The following is a 20205-nucleotide window of genomic DNA, read 5'->3' as shown; positions in this document are numbered from 1 at the left end:
AGGGCTTCACAGAGGATGGTGTCACCAACTCTGTCAGCAGCTGCTGAGAGTTCCAATGAGATGAGGAATGAGAAGTGACCGCTGGATTTAGTGCTCTGAAGGTCACCGGTGACCTTGACAAAGGCAGTTTTCATGGAGGACTGGGATGCAAAAGGCTGACTGGAGTAGGTTCAAGAGAGAATGGGAAGAGAAGAATCAGAGACAGTGAAGACATTCTTGTGAGGAGTTCGCTATCATGAGGAACAGAGAAACAGGGTGGTAATTGGGGGGCAAAGTGTGGGTCAAGACAGATTCTTTTCAAGAGAAATTTCAGCATGAAATAAACCAGCAGAGGGGAAAAATTGATGATTAAGGTAAAGAGGAAAAAATTGCTAGCACAATCATCCTGAGCAGACCAAAGAGGGTGACATCCACCGTGCAGGTGGAGGGGTTGGCCCAGCTAGACAACTTGAGTAGGAACCTCTAGGAACCAGACGGAAAGCTGAGTATGTGCAAGAAGAAGGTAGGTAGATGCAGTGTTGGGATTTTGAGGAGGTACTGACTGCTTCCATTTTCTTAGTGAAGTGGGAGACAAAGTTAAGCAGCTGAGAGACGGGATGGGGGGGGGTGTTAGAGCTTTGAAGAGAAAGAAGAAGGTGTGAAATGGTCTTCCAGGAGAGTCGGAGGGAGGATGAGTAGCTGGAGACACAGGAGCTACATGTAGTTCATATGAAAGAAACACCAATCTTCTTAACAGAAGGTAACACAGTCCCTGTGTCAGCGGAACATGTGCTCTCAGAGGTATTTTTTAGGATCACAGGTATTTTTTAGAAGTGGTGAGAAGTTCACTTGAGCCACCTACAACCTATTTTAGTTTCCCATGTGACAATGTACTGTGGGAAATGGCCACCAAAAAGCTTCTCTCTCTTTGCAAAACTAATTACCCCAAGCTGAGAGCCTTTGCCTTTTTTCACTGTCTTGTCTCTTAATCACTTGGATACTGCAAGAGCCTCCTAGCTGGGCTCTTTGCTGGGCAGGCTCACAACCTGCCCCATTTCACCCATCCTCCATGATGCAGCCAGACTACAAACACAAGTCTAATCATGACAATCCCTTGCTTAGAACCCACCAAGGACACTCACGGCCCAATTCAAACTTATGGGACTTCCCTGGTGGTGCAGTGGTTAAGAATCCGCCTGCAAACGTAGGGGACATGGGTTCGATCCCTGGTCCGGGAAGATCCCACATGTCACGGAGCAACTAAACCTGTGCACCACATCTACTGAGCCTGCACTCTAGAGCCCGCGGGCCACAACTACTGAAGCCCGTGCACCTACAGCCCATGCTCCACAACAAGAAAAGCCACTGTAGTGAGAAGCACGTGCACCGCAACGAAGAGCAGCTCCACTCGCCACAACTAGAGGAAGCCGGCACGCAGCAACGAAGACCCAATGCAGCCAAAAATAAATAAAAATAAATTAAATAAATTATTTTAAAAATTCAAACTTATTTCAGCAAATACATGGGCTTTTAGATCTGGTTTCTGCCCACTTCTCTACCTTTATCTTCCAACAATTCACTATCCTGAACTCCAGATACACTAAACACAGCTTCTCAAAACTGACCAAGCCCGCACCAGTCTTTGTGCCTCTGTCTAGAAGACCCTTGGCCCCTCCTTGCCTAGTGTGCGTTACTCATCTCTAACATTAAAGACAAGCATCGTTTTGTCTAGGGAGCCTCCTTTCCTAGGTGTCCTTTCCCTTCCGTCAGAGTTAGGGCCTGTCATCTGTGTCTCCCGAAGACTCAGTGCATCCCTGGGTCAGCAGAGCCACTGCCAGAACAGTGCAGCAATGAAGCACCTGGGCTTTCGAATCAGACAGCCAAGGGGGCATTCGGGCTTTGCCACTTACTAACCAGATAACCTTGGATGAATTATTTAAATGTTCTAAGCTTCGGTATCCTAGTCTGTAAAATGGAGTTAATAATAAAAGCACCCATCGGAAAGGGCCATCTGCAGGATTATACACGCTAATGTAACTAAAGTACTTAGCAGAAGGCCTGGCATAAAGCACGTCCTCAACAATCTTCCTACAATCTAAGACTCTCCGAATCTTCTGCTGGTCTCCAAGAGTGAGTATCTTAGCTCAATGGACATTGCTACTCAAGGGAGAGCAATCATGCCATGGTGGGCTCCCCTGTCATCTTTAGCTCTTCCCTGATGATATGATGCCTAAGAGGAAACAGGGAAAGTGGGCTGAGCACCATGTCATCAGGCCCTGTTAACGTCTTGAGACATGGATCCATTCCTCTCCTACCAAGTGATAAGAATGATGCTCTAAGGTCTCTATTAACCCTAAAGGCTCTAAACCCATGCTGGCACAATGGCTCACGATGAGCAAGATGAAATGAACAGGCATAAATATTAAAATGTAAATTTAGGTTCAAAAAGTCAATACATTCAAAATAGGACAGATACATTTTAAAAGCAAACTCAATCCAAATCAGATTTGTTTGGCACTTGGTGGAAAGGTTAATACACTCAGGACATCCAACTAGAAGTCTAGTGTCTAGAGCTCAGAGGTGACAGTCCTGCTGTCCCAGGCACTGGCCAGACCACATCTGGCATGTCGTGTTCAAGTCAGGGCAGCACGTGTTAAAAGGCACACCAACGAACAGCACATCCAAAGGGGGAAATAAATGGCCCCACGGGAAACTGCACATGGAACAGGTGGGGGTACCAGGCACAATTAGCTTAATGAACAGAAAACTCAGAGAGGACACCATAGGTGACTTCAAATATCTAAAGAGCTGCCATGTACAGGGGTCTGAGGCTTCTCAGGGTAGCTCTTGAGGGGATACCCAGGGCAAGTGGGGAGGAGTTACAAAGAATCAGATCTTGGTCTTAGGTTAGAGTTAGGTCAAACCTAACTTCCCTTCTTGAAGGAAGCTGCCTTATGCCCAGCACCTGCTGAGGGATCAGCCTTGCACAGATAATGGTAGCCTACTCCATTCTGACTGGATCAGAAAGGGACATCTGATCAAGAGAGCTCCGGGCCCGGTTGAGCAGTGGCCTACAACGTGTTTTGGCCCGTAAAGATGAGCTGGTACAGCCCAGTTGTTTCTCTTGGCAATCTGGTCTAAGAAATCCCAGAAGTGTGGCAGTGAACAGAGGGAGCTGAAGACGAAAGGATGCCACGAGGAGAGAGAGCAAGCCGCAAGGGGTTCAAGCCAACCGAAGTGATAAGGAAGCAGAAACAGTGAATAAGCAGATGCTCTCTGCAAGAGTAAAAGTACAGAGTGGAAAGAGGAAAAATGCAGACCGGAGCAAAGAGAAAGAGAGATGTCATGAGAGGAAGAGACAGAGAGACTGAGCCCAACAGAGAGACAGAGAGAAGTCAGTCCTACAAGCTACCTCGGTTCCTGTAACTTTTCCCTTCCCTGCCTGGCCAGGTGTACTCTCATAAACAAACTCTCCTTTCTTCTCGAGGTAAATTAGTGGATCTCTAGTCCTTGTAACCAAAAAAAACATAACTAGAATATCAATTCTTAAAACTACTGAAGTTTCCCGTGACGGAGAGGGCTGACCCTCAGAGCAGCACACTCTCCATGCTGCGTGACCACACAGCAGGGAAGATATACGCGGGTGTCTTCTCTGGGTGGGAGGCTGGACCAAGACCTCTACAGGTCTTGCCATTTGCTGGCCTGTGATTTATGACATTAGTCATCATCCTTCTATGCTTTTTCTTTTTTTAAATAGCACTTCCTCAATTTAGCCCATCTATCGTCATAACCTCCTCCACAACACAGATAAGGTGAGTGCTAATGAGTGAGAACAGAGATAGTGGAGTAGAGAGAGGTGAATGTTCCATTTACAATGAGGAAACCAAGGCTCAGAAAAGTTAAATGACTAGGCCAAGGTCATTCAGGTGGTAAGAGACAGAATCAGGATCTCCAAACTTTCAGCTAAGTGTTCTTTCTAGACATCTATGTAACTCTCTCCTTCATTCACATTTTGCCATAAATCTCCCTGATTCGAGACATATCAGTATAGACCACTGTGCAGGGAAATCTAAGAGACACCCCCCAGCTGCCCCACGAGCCCCAGTTCTCTCCTTACCAAGGTGCTTCTGCAGGAAGGCCAACATGGCCCGCACCACAGTCTCCTGACCTTTATAGGGGTCCAAGCTCCCATGGGTTTGAGTGGAGAAGAATTTAGCAATCCAGTTACCAGCCACAAAAGCAAAGTCAGTTTGACTCCAATGAACAGAACCACTAAAAGAAAAGAAAAACAAGTATCTGGTAGGGCTCTGGAGGCTAGGGCACATAAATATTTAAGCACCTACAATGTGCAAGGTACTTTACATGCATTATCTCACTTAATTTTCACAACAATCTTGTAAGGGAAGTATTTTCCTCTTTGACATATCAGAGGAGAGAAATGATCTGCCCAAGTTCACACAGCTAGTAAGGGATGGAGCTAGGATTTGTAAGGAGGTATACCTGTCTTCAAAGCTGCTTCATCTCCTAGACCATAAAGCCGGACTATGCAGGGAAAAGGCAGAGTCAGCTGGAGAGCGGATGGGGCATTGAGGTGAGGTCTGCAGCACCTGCCATTCCCACGTTATTATAAACTATCACCCCATGGTTTTTTTTTACCCAGTGACTTCTGAACATTCACAAAACTTATCAGCTCCATCTTTAGCTCAGAACTGTACACAAAGTAAACAGGAAAAAGAAGTAACTTGCCTTTAAGTAATCAGAAAAGTTAGGGCAAGTGCTTGTAAAAGAGTGTTTCTGGATCAGAATTTAAGTCCTTTGACATCAAATGCACTTAATTTGAAGGTAAAATTCTCACTAGGTTCATTTCTAGCTAAATTACTCATAACTAAATTTACTAGTCAATTCAATGAGGGAGGAAGATCTAAATGTTAAACTCTATTTGATATCATGCAGAAAAACTGACTTTAAAATGGATTATCTAAGGCACATACGAAAGTATAAAGAAAAATATAATGGATACCTGAGTATCCAGCAGTCAGTTCAAGAAATAATATCTTGTCATGAGTTAAATGCAGGGACTTCCCTGGTGGCACAGTGGTTAAGAATCTGCCTGCCAATGCAGGGGACATGGGTTCGATCCCTGGTCTGGGAAGATCCCACATGCCGTGGAGCAACTAAGCCCATGAGCCACAACTACTGACCCTGCGCTCCAGAGCCTGTGAGCCATAACTACTGAGCCCACATGCCACAACTACTGAAGTCCACCTGCCTAGAGCCTGTGCTCCACAAGAGAAGCCACCGCAATGTGAAGCACATACACTGCAACGAAGAATAGTCCCCACTCTCCACAACTAGAGAAAGCCTGTGTGCAGCAACAAAGACCCAACGCAGCCAAAAATAAATAAATAAAATAAATTTTTTTTTTCTTTAAAAGAGCTAAATCCGCAGTTTTTGTGTACCCCTTCCCAAATGCTCTCCCTCCCCTCCAGAGGTCACGGTTATCCTGGATCTGAATGGCTTAGGGAAACAAACTGTCAAGCAGTCCTCTGCTGCCATGAAATCAAAATGAAAGGAGAGAGGCTGGCACCAAGGAAGACAGCCTGGGCCAAGATGGGCAAGGGAAGAAGCCATGGCCTACTGAGCAGACCCCTAGCAGTCCGGGCTTTGGATCTGGCATTTCAACCACCTGAATGAGTCCATAGGTCCATGACATGTAGTTACTTGTCATTTTGCTGAAATAGGACCTGGGATCCTTGAATCATGTGGGCTATTTGGCTCAAGTACAGGGCAGGACCAAGTCTGAGACTTGTCAGTGAGACTTTAGTCCTGCACCTGTAGCTCTAAGCCACTTCCTATGTAAAGTTCATTTCTTTTTTTAAATAAATTTATTTATTTTATTTTATTTTTGGCTGCATTGGGTCCTTGTTGCTGCACGTGGGCTTTTCTCTGATTGTGGCGAGCAGGGGCTACTCTTTGTTGCAGTGTGCAGGCTTCTCATTGTGGTGGCTTCTTTTGCTGTGGAGCACGGGCTCTAGGCATGTGGGCTTCAGTAGTTGTGGCACATGGGCTCAGTAGTTGTGGCCCACAGGCTCTAGGTGCAGGCTCAGTAGGTGTGGTGCACGGGCTTAGTCACTCCGCGGCATGTGGGATCTTCCTGGACCAGGGCTTGAACCCGTGTCCCCTGCATTGGCAAGCGGATTCTTAACCACTGCGCCACCAGGGAAGCCCTAAAGTTCATTTCTTAAGTCACTCAAAATCTCCTCTCTGTGAAAAATGCCTCCTAAAATCAAACCATCTGACAGTGTTGATGATGGAAGTGAAGAGAATGTGGTTTCTCTCAGGCAGGGACTAGATGGTTCATGGAAGATACCTGAATTTAGGTATTCATGAAAGTCTCTAAAAATCCATCCTGTGAGTGTCAAAGGTCTACTATATCCATACTTTTCAAAAGACTCAATAAAATTCCCAAATGAGATTAGAGATTCCTGGAGTCCACCCAGACCCACACCTCTTCCTCTCTAACACATAATCCCATAATACCCTGTCATAAAGTCATATAAACTAGTGAATAAATCACTGTAGGTGGAGCTAAGTGGAAAACAAGGACAGATATGAAATTCCAAAGGAATTAAGATTTTGAAATTCAGGAGGTATTCATGTATTCTATCAATGGGTAGAACTTCTGGATAATTTAGAGGAAATTACGGGAGCCACAGCTGAGTAGAAAATGGAGAGGACACTGGGGATCGTGATCTTGGAGTTTTACTCACAGGACAGTTATGATCCTGGATTGGTCATGCTGGGCACAAATCTTCTTCATCAAGTTGACACTCTCCATTGTCTGGAATTTCTCAGCATTGATGAAAAATATAGGGCCTCGGGCCGTGGGGTAAAAGTCACGTTCCAGAGGAAACATCCAAGCATCCAGAGCCACAGCACACCTGGAACAGGATCAGACATGTGGAACTGCCATGTAGAAACTCAAGCAAGAACAATTAGCGTAGTTCTCCCTTCAGTGGGGTAAAAAGCTCAGAAAGCCAGGAAGGGGAACCAGGGCCCATACCCTTCAGTTAGGATCTTAGATAGAGATCACTTTTACCTGTCACCAAAAATCCTTCTAGATTTTTAAACTCTCTGAAAAGAAGGATCAGACCGCCTCCTTCTCTTGGATCTACTCTCAGGCAGCTGACTTGATTTACACAGAATGGCACTTCATTCATTTACTCATTCATTCATTCACTTCATCAAGTACCTACTATGTGCTTAGCCTTGTGCTGTGGATCTAGAGATAAATGACACAGTTGTTGCTCTCCTGGAGCTCCCAGAATAGCAGTGGAGATAGAACACACAAGGTAGCAAGATACAGTTTAGTGCCCTGATTGCACAAGCTGCTAGGTAAGCCCAGAGCATACGTGGCAGGAACGTCAGGAAAAGCCTCCTTGGCGCCACAACTCAAAGACATGGCCAGTTTGTCCAGCAGAAATCTCTGTCACCAAGGGCAAAACTAAGGCCCTAAGATGAGCATCCTACTCTCCCCCACCCCCAATGCTCCTCCAGACTCCTCCATCTCAATAAAGGACAATCATCTTCCACTTAAATGATGGACACACAGATGAAAACCCTTGATTCCTCTCTTTCCTTCACCTCAAACATCACTAAGTCCTGAAAATTCTAAAACCTATTCTGACTCCCTTCACCTCTCTCCATCCCACTACCTCCAGCCTAAAGCAAATCTCTCATCTCTCACCTTGACTCTGAAATAGCCTCCTTCTACTTAGCCTCCTTGTTTCCAGTCTTATCCTGCTACAACCCACTCTTCACATAGTGGCTTTTAAATGTAAATAAGATTTTTCTACAGTTAAAATCTTTCAATGGTTTCCTGTCATACTTAGAATAAAATCTAACTTCCTTACTCTGGCCAAAAGGCCCCACGACCGGGCCCCTGTTTATCTCCCCGATCGCACCTTGCATCGCTTCCCCCTCGCTCACTATGGTCCTCCCACACTGAAACAGCAAAAGCTTCTTTCCACCTCAGGGCCTTTAGCTGTTCCCTCTGCCTAGAATGATCTTCTCCTAGACCTTTATGTGGTTGGCTTCTTTGCCTTTGAGTCTAGCTTATGTCACTTTCTCCAGGAAGCGTCCACATACTCCAACTTATTAGCCTATTTTACTTTTGTCGATGCACTTGGGTGCCAGGGATTTGATTACTTGTTTACTAGTCTCCTCCCACAGCAACATAATTCCATGAAATCAGAGACCTTGCTTTCTTCTTCACCACTGAATCCCCACCTCCCAAAACAGTACCTAGCACAAAATACATGCTGAATGAATGTATGGTGTGTGGAGCTAACAGCAGCATCACTGGGAAACTCACCGAAATCGGGTCTCCTTGGCCAAAGCCAGAATAGCTGTGGCCCCTCCAAATGAATGTCCCATTACAGCCACGCGGCTCACGTCAATGCTGCCCTGAGAAAGGTCAGAAACACAGGGGTGCATTTTTAGGAACTCTTCAAGGGCAAGAGGAAGAAACAGTGAGACAATGATGCAGAAACACAATACAGTGGGCGAGACCTCCAAAACCACGGTATTAAGCGCCTCTTGCCCACCGGAGAGCAACGGGTCAGGCTATCCCTGGACTGAACAGCCTTCTGTAGGCAGGAATTCTGAAAACCACATTTTTCATCTTTATTTTAATAATCTTGCCACCTATAATATCTGGACGAGGTAGATATTCAAATATCTATGAATAAATGAATACACAGAAATTATATGACCTATCAGTATAAGAGCATGTTGAGAATAAGAACTCTCAGGAATTCCCTGGCGCTACAGTGATCAGGACTCAGTGCTTTCACTGTGGTGGCCAGGGTTTGACTCCTGGTCAGGAAACTAAAATCCCGCAAGCCGCATGGCACGGCCAAAAGAAACCCAAAAAGAATAAGAACTCACTTCATTTAGATCCTTGCCTTATAACCAATCCAACCAGAGGGACGGATGACACATGCGCCAAGTCAAGGACAGAATGGGGGCACTCTACTGCCCCTTCACTTTGCTCTGAAGCAAGGACTGCTTGTACCAAAACCAACTCAGGTTCTACTTCCTCTGACATCTGTCCTGACTTTTATCTAGCAAAGTGAGCCTGCTCGCTCTAACGTGCTCTGCAAGCATCTATTTCTGGTTGTCCTCAGAAGCCTTCAGGACATGGTTATATAAAAAAACACTGCAGCTGCCTGCTAAGGGGCTCAAAAAAAATCTCTCCAGGATGTGCTGCCCAGCCTCTGCCCTGAACCCATGCTCTCCTTTGCTCTTCCCAACTTCTATCCCAAGTTTTTGTATCGAAATTCTCCCCTTTTTGCTCAGTACGTTTGGATTGGTCAAGGTCTCTTTAGCTTTTTTAATAAGTTAATATATTTACATAACTCTAAAATCAGGAGTATAGAGAGAAGTCTCCTACCTACCCTATTCCCTGTCCACACAGTTGCCCACTCCCTACCTAGACAGGTAAGTTGCTTGCATCTTTGCAGAGCTTACTTATGCCTACACAGGTAAAAATGAATATATACTTTTACACAAGTGATATAGTATCTTACTTTTTTACATAATAATATTAGTACATAAAGAGCTTTCTTATTCTTTTTTACAGCTACATTTGATTTCACCATGGTACAGACAGCTAGTGATCACCAAAACTGTTCTTCCTGGACACAGCTAGACTCTATTTCCCAGCAGTTAAATGTGGCCTTGTGACTTGATGTGAATGATAGTGGTCTTGTGATAGAATATGAAAGTGATTATCTCCATTTACAGGCATGGTCTATAAAAACTCTTCCATACAAATCTCCATGCTCTTTCCCATTCCTGGCTTAACGTACATGGTGAAGTTGGGTTTCACAGGTGGAAGAGGGTAGAGCGATTAGAAGAAAGGAGCCTGGATCCCTGAGTCAGCCCTTGCATAGAAGCACCCATTTTGGACTTCATGTGGGAGAGAAATAAATTTCTCTTTGTTAAGCCACTGAGATTTGGGGCTTACGTGTTATAGCAATTAGTATTATCCAAAATAATATATCCATTGTTCCATAATCTATTAAACCAGCTGTGGTCATTTATGGGTGAACATTTAGGATACTATCAATCTTTTGTTATTACAAACAACCACTGGGATCAATAACCTTGTACATACATCATGCTACATGTGTGTAGGGATGTGTAAAATAAATTCCCAGAATTGGAAATTGCTGGGTCAAACACTATGTGATTCACGCTGTTGAGAGCTATTGCCAAACTGCCCTGCGTGGGGCAATCTGCACTCACACTGGCAACGGAGCAGAGACTACTTCCCCACAGCTGTGCCGACAGGGTGAGTAATCAATTTTTGGATCTTGCTCAATCTGATAGATAAAAATTCACTTAGCTTTTTTCATTCTGTATTTCTCCAAAAGGCTGCCTCTTAACCAATCCAACTACACATAGCCCGCCACCCCCCGATGTCTGTCTCAGGCCCACAGGCCCACAGGCCTGAACTGTGGTGCCTGGCCCTGCTTATCCAGTGGGGACTGATGACATACACCATATAGCGGGCAAAGCTCTCTAGATTTCAGGTCCTGCCTTACCTCTTGGCCATTCAGGCTGATGTTTCTTCCTGGAAGACTTTTCCAGAGCCTTTAAAAGATATTTTCTAAAGAGGCTTTGGGGCAAACCGCATAGGCAAAAAGCCCCAAATTAAAGTTTGACTCTACCACTTGCTTAGCTGTGTAACCTTGGGCAGATACTTAGCCTCTTAGATCCTTGGTTTCTTTCTATGTAAAGAGATAACAATGCATATGTTTGTGAAAAGAGCTCTTATCATAGGAAGTCCTCATAAAGGAGTAATTATTATATCTTTATATATATATGTATATACCATTCTCACTCATACAATGGAATATTACATGGCTATTAAAAATCAAGCCATAGAAAAATATTAACTGGAATAAGAAGACATTCATACTATGATATTCATACTGTTTTGCTAAATGAAGAATAAGGCCATAAAACAGCTTGTATTAAATAGTAACATTATTGTTTTTAAAAAAATGCATCTTAAAAGAACTGGAAGGACAAACATCAAAATATCCAAAAATTCCATTTCTTTTTCCTTGATGCTTTTGTGTGATTTCTTGGTCCTCTAAATAAAGCCTGAGCTACTTTTGAAATTACGGAGGAAAGGACTGGATAGGGGAGGAAAATGTGCCTTCACAGGTGCCAAATTCCAAGGGGGGGACAGTTTCTCTCCTCCTGGGGGGTTCTTGGGATTCCTTTAAAGGCAGGAATGAGCCTGCAGTAGACAACACATGTTGTATGCGGCTCCATAGCCCTTCCTTTGTGGAACAAACCTTCACTCCCTCACCCACGTGGCCCCATGGGGCTGTCAGTGCTGGTGTTCAGGTTTCCTTGACCCGGAAGGGGGTGTATAACATAGGCAGGCCAATCAGAATACCCTATCCCTCTGGCACAGTGACTGGCCCGGAAGGGCATGTGACCCAAGCAGGCTATGGCCTTTCCAAATTGCTGAAAGCTACCAGAGTTTCTTTTCCTTTTAGGTCTGGAGCTGAGTTGAGATGTAGGCTTGGAATATGCCAGCAACCACCTTTCTTGCCTAATGGAGAGAGTCTGGTGAGAATGAAGCTCATATACACAGAGTGGAGCTGAGCCAGGAGAAGGGAGTGCCAGAGCTTTGATGACAATGTTTGAGACCCTGGATCTAGCCATACTGGCCTGAAGCCAATCTGCTTTGGGTCTTCCTACTTAGCTGGGCCAATAAATTATCTTCTGGTTTAAGCTAGTGAGTTAGGCTTCTGTTATTTGCAACCAAGAAAGTCTTGGTGAATACAATGTGCTCCAGGGGGCTTCCCTGGTGGCGCAGTGGTTGAGAGTCCACCTGCCGATGCAGGGGACACGGGTTTGTGCCCTGGTCCGGGAAGATCCCACATGCCATGGAGCAGCTGGGTCCATGAGCCATGGCCGCTAAGCCTGTGCGTCCGGACCCTGTGCTCCGCAAAGGGAGAGGCCACAACAGTGAGAGGCCCGTGTACCGCAAAAAAAAAAAAAAAAAAAAATGTGCTCCAGGTCATACCAACTGCTGCCATACCTTCAAGGTCATCAGATCCAACCCGCCAGGCATGGTGTTGAGGACAGTCTGCCCAGCAGCGGCCTCTTGCAGGACAGTTAACACCCTCAGGCACTCGCTTACCCTCTGATGCACCTGCAATAGACAGTCCCAGTGGGAGGTGGAATACCGCACAACCATCCAGCGGGGATCTCGCTCCCCTACAGAGCCGAGGAGGAACGCAGAGATGACGTGCCCACGCACATCTCAGCCAGCACTGCGGTCCCCACACCCTGAGAAAGGCTTAGCTCCCTCACAGCCACACACGTAAGCACCACCTAAGAGCACAACGAAGTCAGCCCTGCTGTTCAGACTCTACCTACCTACCCGTGGTACACAGGGGTATAATACGGGTATACAGTGTGCCATATGAAAGCACTTTGACAACAAAAGGACACAAAAGTGTTCCTGTCATCAACCCAGTACTGGATTCCACTTGCCCACTTATAGCACATGTCTATTGCTTTTGTCTGCCTACTTCTCCTGTTAACCCTGACTTTTGAGGAGGACTGCCCCTCCCCCAAAAAATTTAACAATGTATTTTTAATGGGAACTTCGTATTTTGGTACTTCTCCCCAGCCTCAGAGTCTCTATCCAGGATTTTTCATCTTGCACCTTGGGGTAGAAGTTGGGGACAACCCCAAAACAGCCCTATTCTCTCAGATGTTGAGGGCAAACATGTGCAACCTCGTAAGGTAAGCCAGTTAGCAGATGAGACCAACCAGCAGAGGGACAGAGATAAGAGTGAAAAACAAGTCCCAATGGCATTTGAGTCTGGTTCTAGCAGTCTTGCCCCTCCCTTGTCTGTTTATATAAGCCAACTAATTCTCCTCCCCCCCCCGCCCCGGTACGTGGGCCTCTCACTGTTGTGGCCTCTCCCGTTGCGAAGCACAGGCTCCGGACGCGCAGGCTCAGCAGCCACGGGCTGGGCCCGTGAGCCACTCTGCGGCATGTGGGATCTTCCCGAACCGGGGCACGAACCCATGTCCCCTGCATTGGCAGGCGGACTCTCAACCACTGCGCCACCAGGGAAGCCCCAATTCTCCTTTTTGCCTAACAAGCTTAAGTTGCGTTTCTGTCACTTGCAATTGTAAGAGTCTTGATTAATACCTCACTTCTCTGATGTGACAAGCTCAGAACCACTATGACCAAGATTTCAAGAGAGGTTAGTTCAAAGTCTTCTTAGTGAGTGTTTTATAGGCTTAGTAACTCTCCCTCCCCACCGGCAGAAGCCTACCTGGCAATTCCGAACATGGAATTCCTTCTCCCCTTCCTCAGTTTGACGGTGGGGGATCCATTCCTCCTCCAGTGACTCGCTGTTGGGCTGGTTCTCCTCTGGGGCCTGCTTGCAGAAACAGGTTGCTGCAGCTGACCCATCCCTGCAATACATGTACCACCAGAGAGAAACCAGAAGACACTTGGACTTATTTCTCCCCTTTACCAAATCCTCCTTTTCAGCCAAGACATTCTAGATTATCCTTTAGCTAACAGGGAAAAAGATCAGGGGCACACATAGGAGAGTAGAAAAAAATGTGGATTTTGGAGACTGACCTAGGTTTGAACCCCAATTCAGCTATGTCACTTTCAGCCAAGTTATTCAACATCTTTGAACCTTGGTTTCCTCACCTTTAAAATGAATATAACCCCTACCTTGCATAGTGTTGTGAGGACTAGAAAATATATCTATAAGGAACTAGCCTATACCCTAGCCCACTGCAGGCACCCAACCCATGATGGTTCATTGTTGACTGTCATTGCTCACCTGTGCTCTGGTACAGCAACCACAAAGCCATGGGAGGCCAGCTCCATGCAGAAGGCTGAATACAGTGTCCTAAAGATCCAGGAAGGAACCAAGAGAAATGATCAAAAGAATGGCCTACCCTTAGCCCCTAGTCCAACCATGCTCTGCTAATAGCCATCTCAAAAGATGGAATGGAGGAAGTTCCACCTGCAGCAGCCCTTGCCCAGGAGCTTTTTCCAGCCAGCATACCCCTGCTCTCACCAAGGCTCCAGTGTCCTCCTCCAGGGAGCATGTGCAAGTCAATCCACCGTGTTTTTCAACCCCGTACATTGACACATCTCCTCCACCCCCAACCCCAATAGTTTGGCTACTTCAAACAATTGCATTTTTATTGTCTATATATTGTATGTCTCCCAAATTAGTTGGTAAGCTCCTTGAGGACAGGGACTCTGGCTATTTCTTTAATATGCAAATATGCATGTGAGATTTAGCATGTGGGTTTTTTTGGTCTGTCCTCCAACTTTCCAGAAAAAATATGGCAGACACTGCTAATTGCCTACTCCAAACACCTATTTTTCCTTTCCTCCTTAATAATAGAATCTAGGGCCTTCCCTGGTGGCGCAGTGGTTGGGAATCCACCTGCCAATGTAGGGGACACGGGTTTGAGCCCTGGTCCAGGAAGATCCCACGTGCCGCGGAGCAACTAAGCCCATGCGCCACAACTACTGAGCCCACACTCTAGAGTCCACAAGCCACAACTACTGAGCCCGCGTGCCACAACTACTGAAGCCCGTGCACCCTACAGCCCGTGCTCTGCAACAAGAGAAGCCACCGCGATGAGAAGCCCGCACACCGCAACAAAGGGTAGCCCCCGCTCACCGCAACTAGAGAAATGCCTGCGCAGCAACAAAGACCCAACGCAGCCAAAAATTAATTAATTAATTAATTAATTTTAAAAAATAATAGAATCTAATTTTCAGCTGAAGACACTGTCATGCAAAAAAAAATATGACATTTCCCAGCCTCTCTGCAGCCAGGTTTGTCTGTGTGATTAAGTTCTAGCCCAGCAATAGAAATATAATGCTATCTTCCTAAGTAATTTAAAACTTTCTAGTAGATATATTTTAAAAAGTAAAAAGAAACAGGTAGAATTAATTTTAATAATATATTTTATTTAACCCAATATAGCCAAAACATCATCATTTGGGCTTCCCTGGTGGCGCAGTGGTTGACAGTCCGCCTGCCGATGCAGGGGAGAAGGGTTCGTGCCCCGGTCTGGGAAGATCCCACATGCCGCAGAGCAGCTAGGCCCGTGAGCCATGGCCGCTGACCCTGCACGTCCAGAGCCTGTGCTCCACAAGGAGAGGCCACAACAGTGAGAGGCCCGCGTACTGCAAAAAAAACCTCATCATTTGAACATATAATGAAAAATTTTTAATTAATGAAATATTTTATTACATTCTCTTTTTTTTCATGACGTCTTTGAAATCCAATGTGTGTTTTATACTTATAGCACATCTCAGTTTGGACCAGCCGTATTTCAAATGTTCAATATGCACATGTGGTTAGAAGCTACCGATAATGGACAGAGCAGCTCTAGTCAATGGGATATAAGCAGTTTTGTTATATAGAACTTTCAGGAGAGTTCTCCCTTCCTATTGCATAGACTGCGAATGTAATGGTTAGACCTAAAGCAGCCTGGGTCATGAGATACCCTTAGAAATAGAAGCTACATGTCTAGTTTACTGACAGCTTTATAGAACTATTATATCAGCTCTGTCTACCTCTTAGCTTTCTTTTTATCTGAGCAAAAAATAAATTTTATGTTATTTAGGTCACTATTGTTTGGGGTTTTTCTGTGAAATACAACTTACTCAGATCCTAACTGATGAGGAAAGTCAGTGTCTTAAGTTTCTTTTCACCTTCTCTCACTTCTCTCAGGGAGGCAAAGAACTAGACTTGAGAGCCAGAGATTTCTGATCCCTTCCCAGTTTCAACTGTAACTTTGGACAAGTCTGCCTTTCAGAGCCTGTTTGCTCAACTGTAAAATATGCATCCCCCTCCCCACGTACCTCACAGGACTGTGTGGGAACCAAAGGAGACAGAGGCACATTACAAATGGCTAGGTAATGTTTAAATATATATACTCCTCCCTGGGATGGGAAGCCAGAGGTCTGTGACTCATGGGAAGGATTTCAGGTCCTGAATTAACCACAGATGCAACAAGAGGAAACCATGTCCCTTTACCTCCCTGCCCCTTTTCTTGGAATTTCACTATGGTTAATGAAGAGTATTTATAACTGATTCACCCCAGTTTATTGAGATATGAAGCCTCAATACAGACTCTTAGTCCAAAAAGACCACTCTAAAGTCATGTGTTCACCTGCTCTCTCTATAAAATACCTGTCAGCTTAGGAAATAGTATTTCTTAGCTTCTTTTCCCCACTAGACTACAATCTGAAAGCAGGGTCTCTATTTTATTCACTACTGCATACCCAACCCCAGCATAGCACATAGCAGGTACTAAATTTACTGAATAAGAAATCAACATTGAAAACCATCTTGGACGTCCCTGGTGGTGCAGTGGTTAAGAATCTGCCTGCCAAGGCAGGGGTCATGGGTTCAAGCTCTGGTCTGGGAAGATCCCACATGCCGTGGAGCAACTAAGTCCATGCGCTACAACTACTGAGCCTGTGCTCTAGAGCCTGCAAGCCACAACTGCTGAGCCCATGTGCCACAACTACTGAAGCCCATGCACCTAGAGCCCATGCTCTGCAACAAGAGAAGCCACCACAATGAGAAGCCTGCTCGCCACAACTAGAGAAAGCCCGCGTACAGCCATGAAGACCCAACGCAGCCAAAAATAAAAATAAATTAACTTTAAAAAAAAAAGAGGGCTTCCCTGGTGGCGCAGTGGTTAAGAATCTGCCTGCTAAGGCAGGGGACACGAGTTCGAGCCCTAGTCTGGGAGGATCCCACAGGCCGCGGAGCAAGTAGGCCTGTGAGCCACAACTACTGAGCCTGTGCGTCTGGAGCCTGTGCTCCGCAACAAGAGAGGCCACGATAGTGAGAGGCCCGCGCACCGCGATGAAGAGTGGCCCCCACTTGCCACAACTAGAGAAAGCCCTCGCACAGAAACGAAGACCCAACACAGCAAAAATAAATAAATAAATAAATAAATACACTCCTACCCACAACAACAACAACAAAAAGGAAACCATCTTGCTGCCTTTCTAGCCTCATCTCCGCATCTGCTCTCCACTTCCTGCCATGCGCTACAGTTATGTGAATCCATATTCAGTCTCCTCTAGTGGATGCAAATTCCTTGATTTGTTTAACTCTATATGTCCCACCTTCTTTTCATGCCAAGGAGCTGGCACAGAGCAGGTGCTCAACAGATACCTGCTGAATGTATGGAACCTAGCAAAACATAAATATTCATTGGGAAACTACTATTTTCCAGGTAATGCCCTAGGCACTGGGAAAGATAGAAGACAGACATGGTCTCTGCCTTTGTGGAGCTTACAATCTAGTTAAACAGACAGACATTAAAGAATAATCACATAAGTAATTAATTCATTACAATTATGTTAAGTACTGAGAGGTACAGATTGTCTTATGAAAGCACACCACCGGAAAACTTAACCTAACATAATATAGGGGTCAGGATGGGTGTCCCTAAGAAAGTGACACCCAAAATAGACCATGAAGGTAATTTGGAATTAGCCAGGCAAAAGAGGAAAAGGAGGAAGAGGAAGAGATAAGGAGAACAGCAAGTATTCCAAGCAAAGGGAATAGCCACAAAGCACAGCACAAATGAAATCCCTGAGGCAGAAACTAACATAGTGCCTTTAGGGCTGTTTGTCTGGAGAGCTGGAGTAGGGCAAGTAGCAAGCAACAGGCTGGAAACTTTGTCCTGGACATGCATTCAGGTAAGCCAATGACAAGAGCTGAACGAAGTTCAAAGGGCTATTAAAAAGATCTAGATAGGGAAGTGACATTCATTCATTCATTCATTCAACAAATATTTATCGCACATCTACAATATGCCAGGCACTGTTCTAGGTGCTGGAATGACAAGATCATATTTGGTTTTAAAATAGATCTGGGGCTTCCCTGGTGGCGCAGTGGTTGAGAGTCCGCCTGCCGATGCAGGGGACACGGGTTCGTGCCCCGGTCTGGTAAGATCCCACATGCCGCGGAGCGGCTGGGCCCGTGAGCCATGGCCGCTGAGCCTGCGCGTCCGGAGCCTGTGCTCCGCAATGGGAGAGGACCGCGCACCACAAATAAATAAATAAATAAATAAATAAATAAATAAATAAATAAATAAATAAAATAAAATAGATCTGCCTGGCTACAGTATAGACAACGGTTTGGGTGGTGGTGGGAGGTGTGAAAAGGCAAAAATAGATGCCTTTGTGTAACACTCTGGGACATAAACTAGACTTATACATTGATGAATGAACATACAGAGAGAATATTCACAAGCTTAAATAAGAACGCATGTACTACAGTTATTAAGCTATGTATATAACACACCAAGGTGTAAAAATCAGAATTCATGGAGAGAATTCTGAATGGATACTGACTTGTAAAACTTGGACCAGTGTTTCCCGAAATCTGGTGAAAGAGATCTTACAGTTCATCACCCCACGATCCTCCACGTAGAGAGACAGAGGAAAACTGCCAGGCGTGTGCACCTATTAGGTGCCTGTCTGAGTCCTCATAACCCACACTGTGGGAGCAGCATTCCATTTTACAGATGAGGAAATCTAGGCTCAGAGAGTTCTACCACAGTCCCGAGCTCACAGAGTGCAGTGGTATGGCTGAGATTTACAGCTGAGGCTGCAAGCTCCACGGGAGCAGGAGCGAGTCTGTCTTCCTCATCACTCACTACACCGGTGCCCCAGGCCGAGGTGCACTCAGTGTAGGTTGAATAAATGACTCTCTGACCATAAAGCTCAAGCTCCTTCTAGTACTTCTGGGCTGTTATAGAGGAAGAAAGCTAAAAGCAAGTATTTATATAAATGCTGGAACATGAGAAGCCAAGGATATAAAAGGCTCCACCGGGTGAAAGGGGCCTGGGGGAAGGCCTTCTAGAGAAGGTGGACCCAGTGCCTTGGGATGAAGCACATGGTAGATAAGAAAACTGGCAAATGGAAATATGCGTTTCCCTGCCCTTTGAGAATAAGCTAAGACTCAGCAGCTGCAACCAGGCAAGGAATATGACAAGGTCTGGGGCAGAGCAGCTCTTACCTGAAGGCTCCCAGGCCATGGGAGAAGATGATCAAGGGGTATCCAGAGTCCTTTGTCTTAAAGGGGCCATTCCAGCTAACAGGCAGGCGACAAGATCCTAGCAGAGACAAGGGCTATAGAATCTCCGGCTGAATGCGAAGGGCAGCCCGGGCACAGGTGTGATGAGGACATATGGCCCTCCTCTCAGGAGAACCACCTTTTGCCCGAGCAGCCCAGGACAATGAATCACCTGTTCTTTCCCCTTTCCTCCCCTAGGGAGCATAAACACAATAGAAAATGGGCAGATAAATCCAAAGGGGAAGTACTGAACAACTTACAGAGTAAGTCCCTGAGATGCCAAGGCAGTGGGTAGAGTTCCTAACAGTGGGGCCTTTGGGGAAAGGGGATGATTCAATGTCATCTGACCCAGAAGAGGGAGGAGCTAGAGAGGCAACTGCAGGAGACAGTATGCTCCTTGGCAGTTAAGAACGTTTCTTTGATCTACACTATAGCTGGCACAGAGTGGAATTAATACGTGCTGGATAAATGAGCAATAGCCACCATCCATGGAACACATTCTATATCCCAAGCACTGTACTAGAGTACATGTTTTACATACGTCCCACACTATAACCCTGCAAAAGTATCAGATATTCAGACACATTTTCAGTAACTTGCCCAAGCCCCACAGTTAGTAAATGATAAAGTCTGGATTAGAATCCAAGACAGTCTAACTCTATAACTAAAGCTCTTATGTACATAATTCTCTCCAACTCTCCATACCACACTGGCTAATGGATGCCCCACTACAAAAGGGCTCGGCAATGCAAACTGTAATGTACTGTGTCTGCCTTGGGATCTCCTAGGAACATAATCAAGCAGCTGGGAGAGAATCTTACCCACAGCCAAGTTGAACAGCAAACCTCCCCAGCGCTTATTAAACTTCAGATAATCAGCCAGGCCAGTGCAGTACTCATAGCGGGGAATCCACAGGGGCTGCTCTGTGGTCTCCTCTGCCTCTTGGCAGGGGTAGAAGAGTCGAAAGAAGCTCCCCTGTAAGGGAGAAAAGAGAGCAGCTGCTCAGAGCAAGAAGCCCAAGCATGGC

General features: G+C 45.7%; 1 protein-coding gene across 12 annotated transcripts in view; it reads right to left on the bottom strand.

Annotated features, from left to right (window-relative positions):
• Positions 1-20205, bottom strand: part of PAFAH2 (platelet activating factor acetylhydrolase 2) — a 62151-nt gene that overhangs the window by 15769 nt on the left and 26177 nt on the right. For 9 of the 12 annotated variants that reach the window (XM_067014410.1, XM_067014405.1, XM_067014415.1 and 6 more), the window contains 8 exons: positions 20000-20153; positions 19122-19218; positions 13887-13955; positions 13362-13503; positions 12107-12220; positions 8354-8445; positions 6750-6920; positions 4097-4251 (listed from right to left, as the gene is read on the bottom strand). In XM_067014410.1, coding sequence (XP_066870511.1) covers positions 4097-4251; positions 6750-6920; positions 8354-8445; positions 12107-12220; positions 13362-13503; positions 13887-13955; positions 19122-19218; positions 20000-20153 — 994 coding nt within the window. The remainder of the gene's footprint in view (positions 1-4096; positions 4252-6749; positions 6921-8353; positions 8446-12106; positions 12221-13361; positions 13504-13886; positions 13956-19121; positions 19219-19999; positions 20154-20205) is intronic. The other 3 variants (XM_067014439.1, XM_067014432.1, XM_067014435.1) reach the window with 2 other exon arrangements.

Source organism: Kogia breviceps, chromosome 1 (genome assembly GCF_026419965.1).
Source record: "Kogia breviceps isolate mKogBre1 chromosome 1, mKogBre1 haplotype 1, whole genome shotgun sequence".
NCBI lineage: Eukaryota > Metazoa > Chordata > Mammalia > Artiodactyla > Physeteridae > Kogia > Kogia breviceps.
This window is presented reverse-complemented; position numbering and strand designations above follow the sequence as displayed.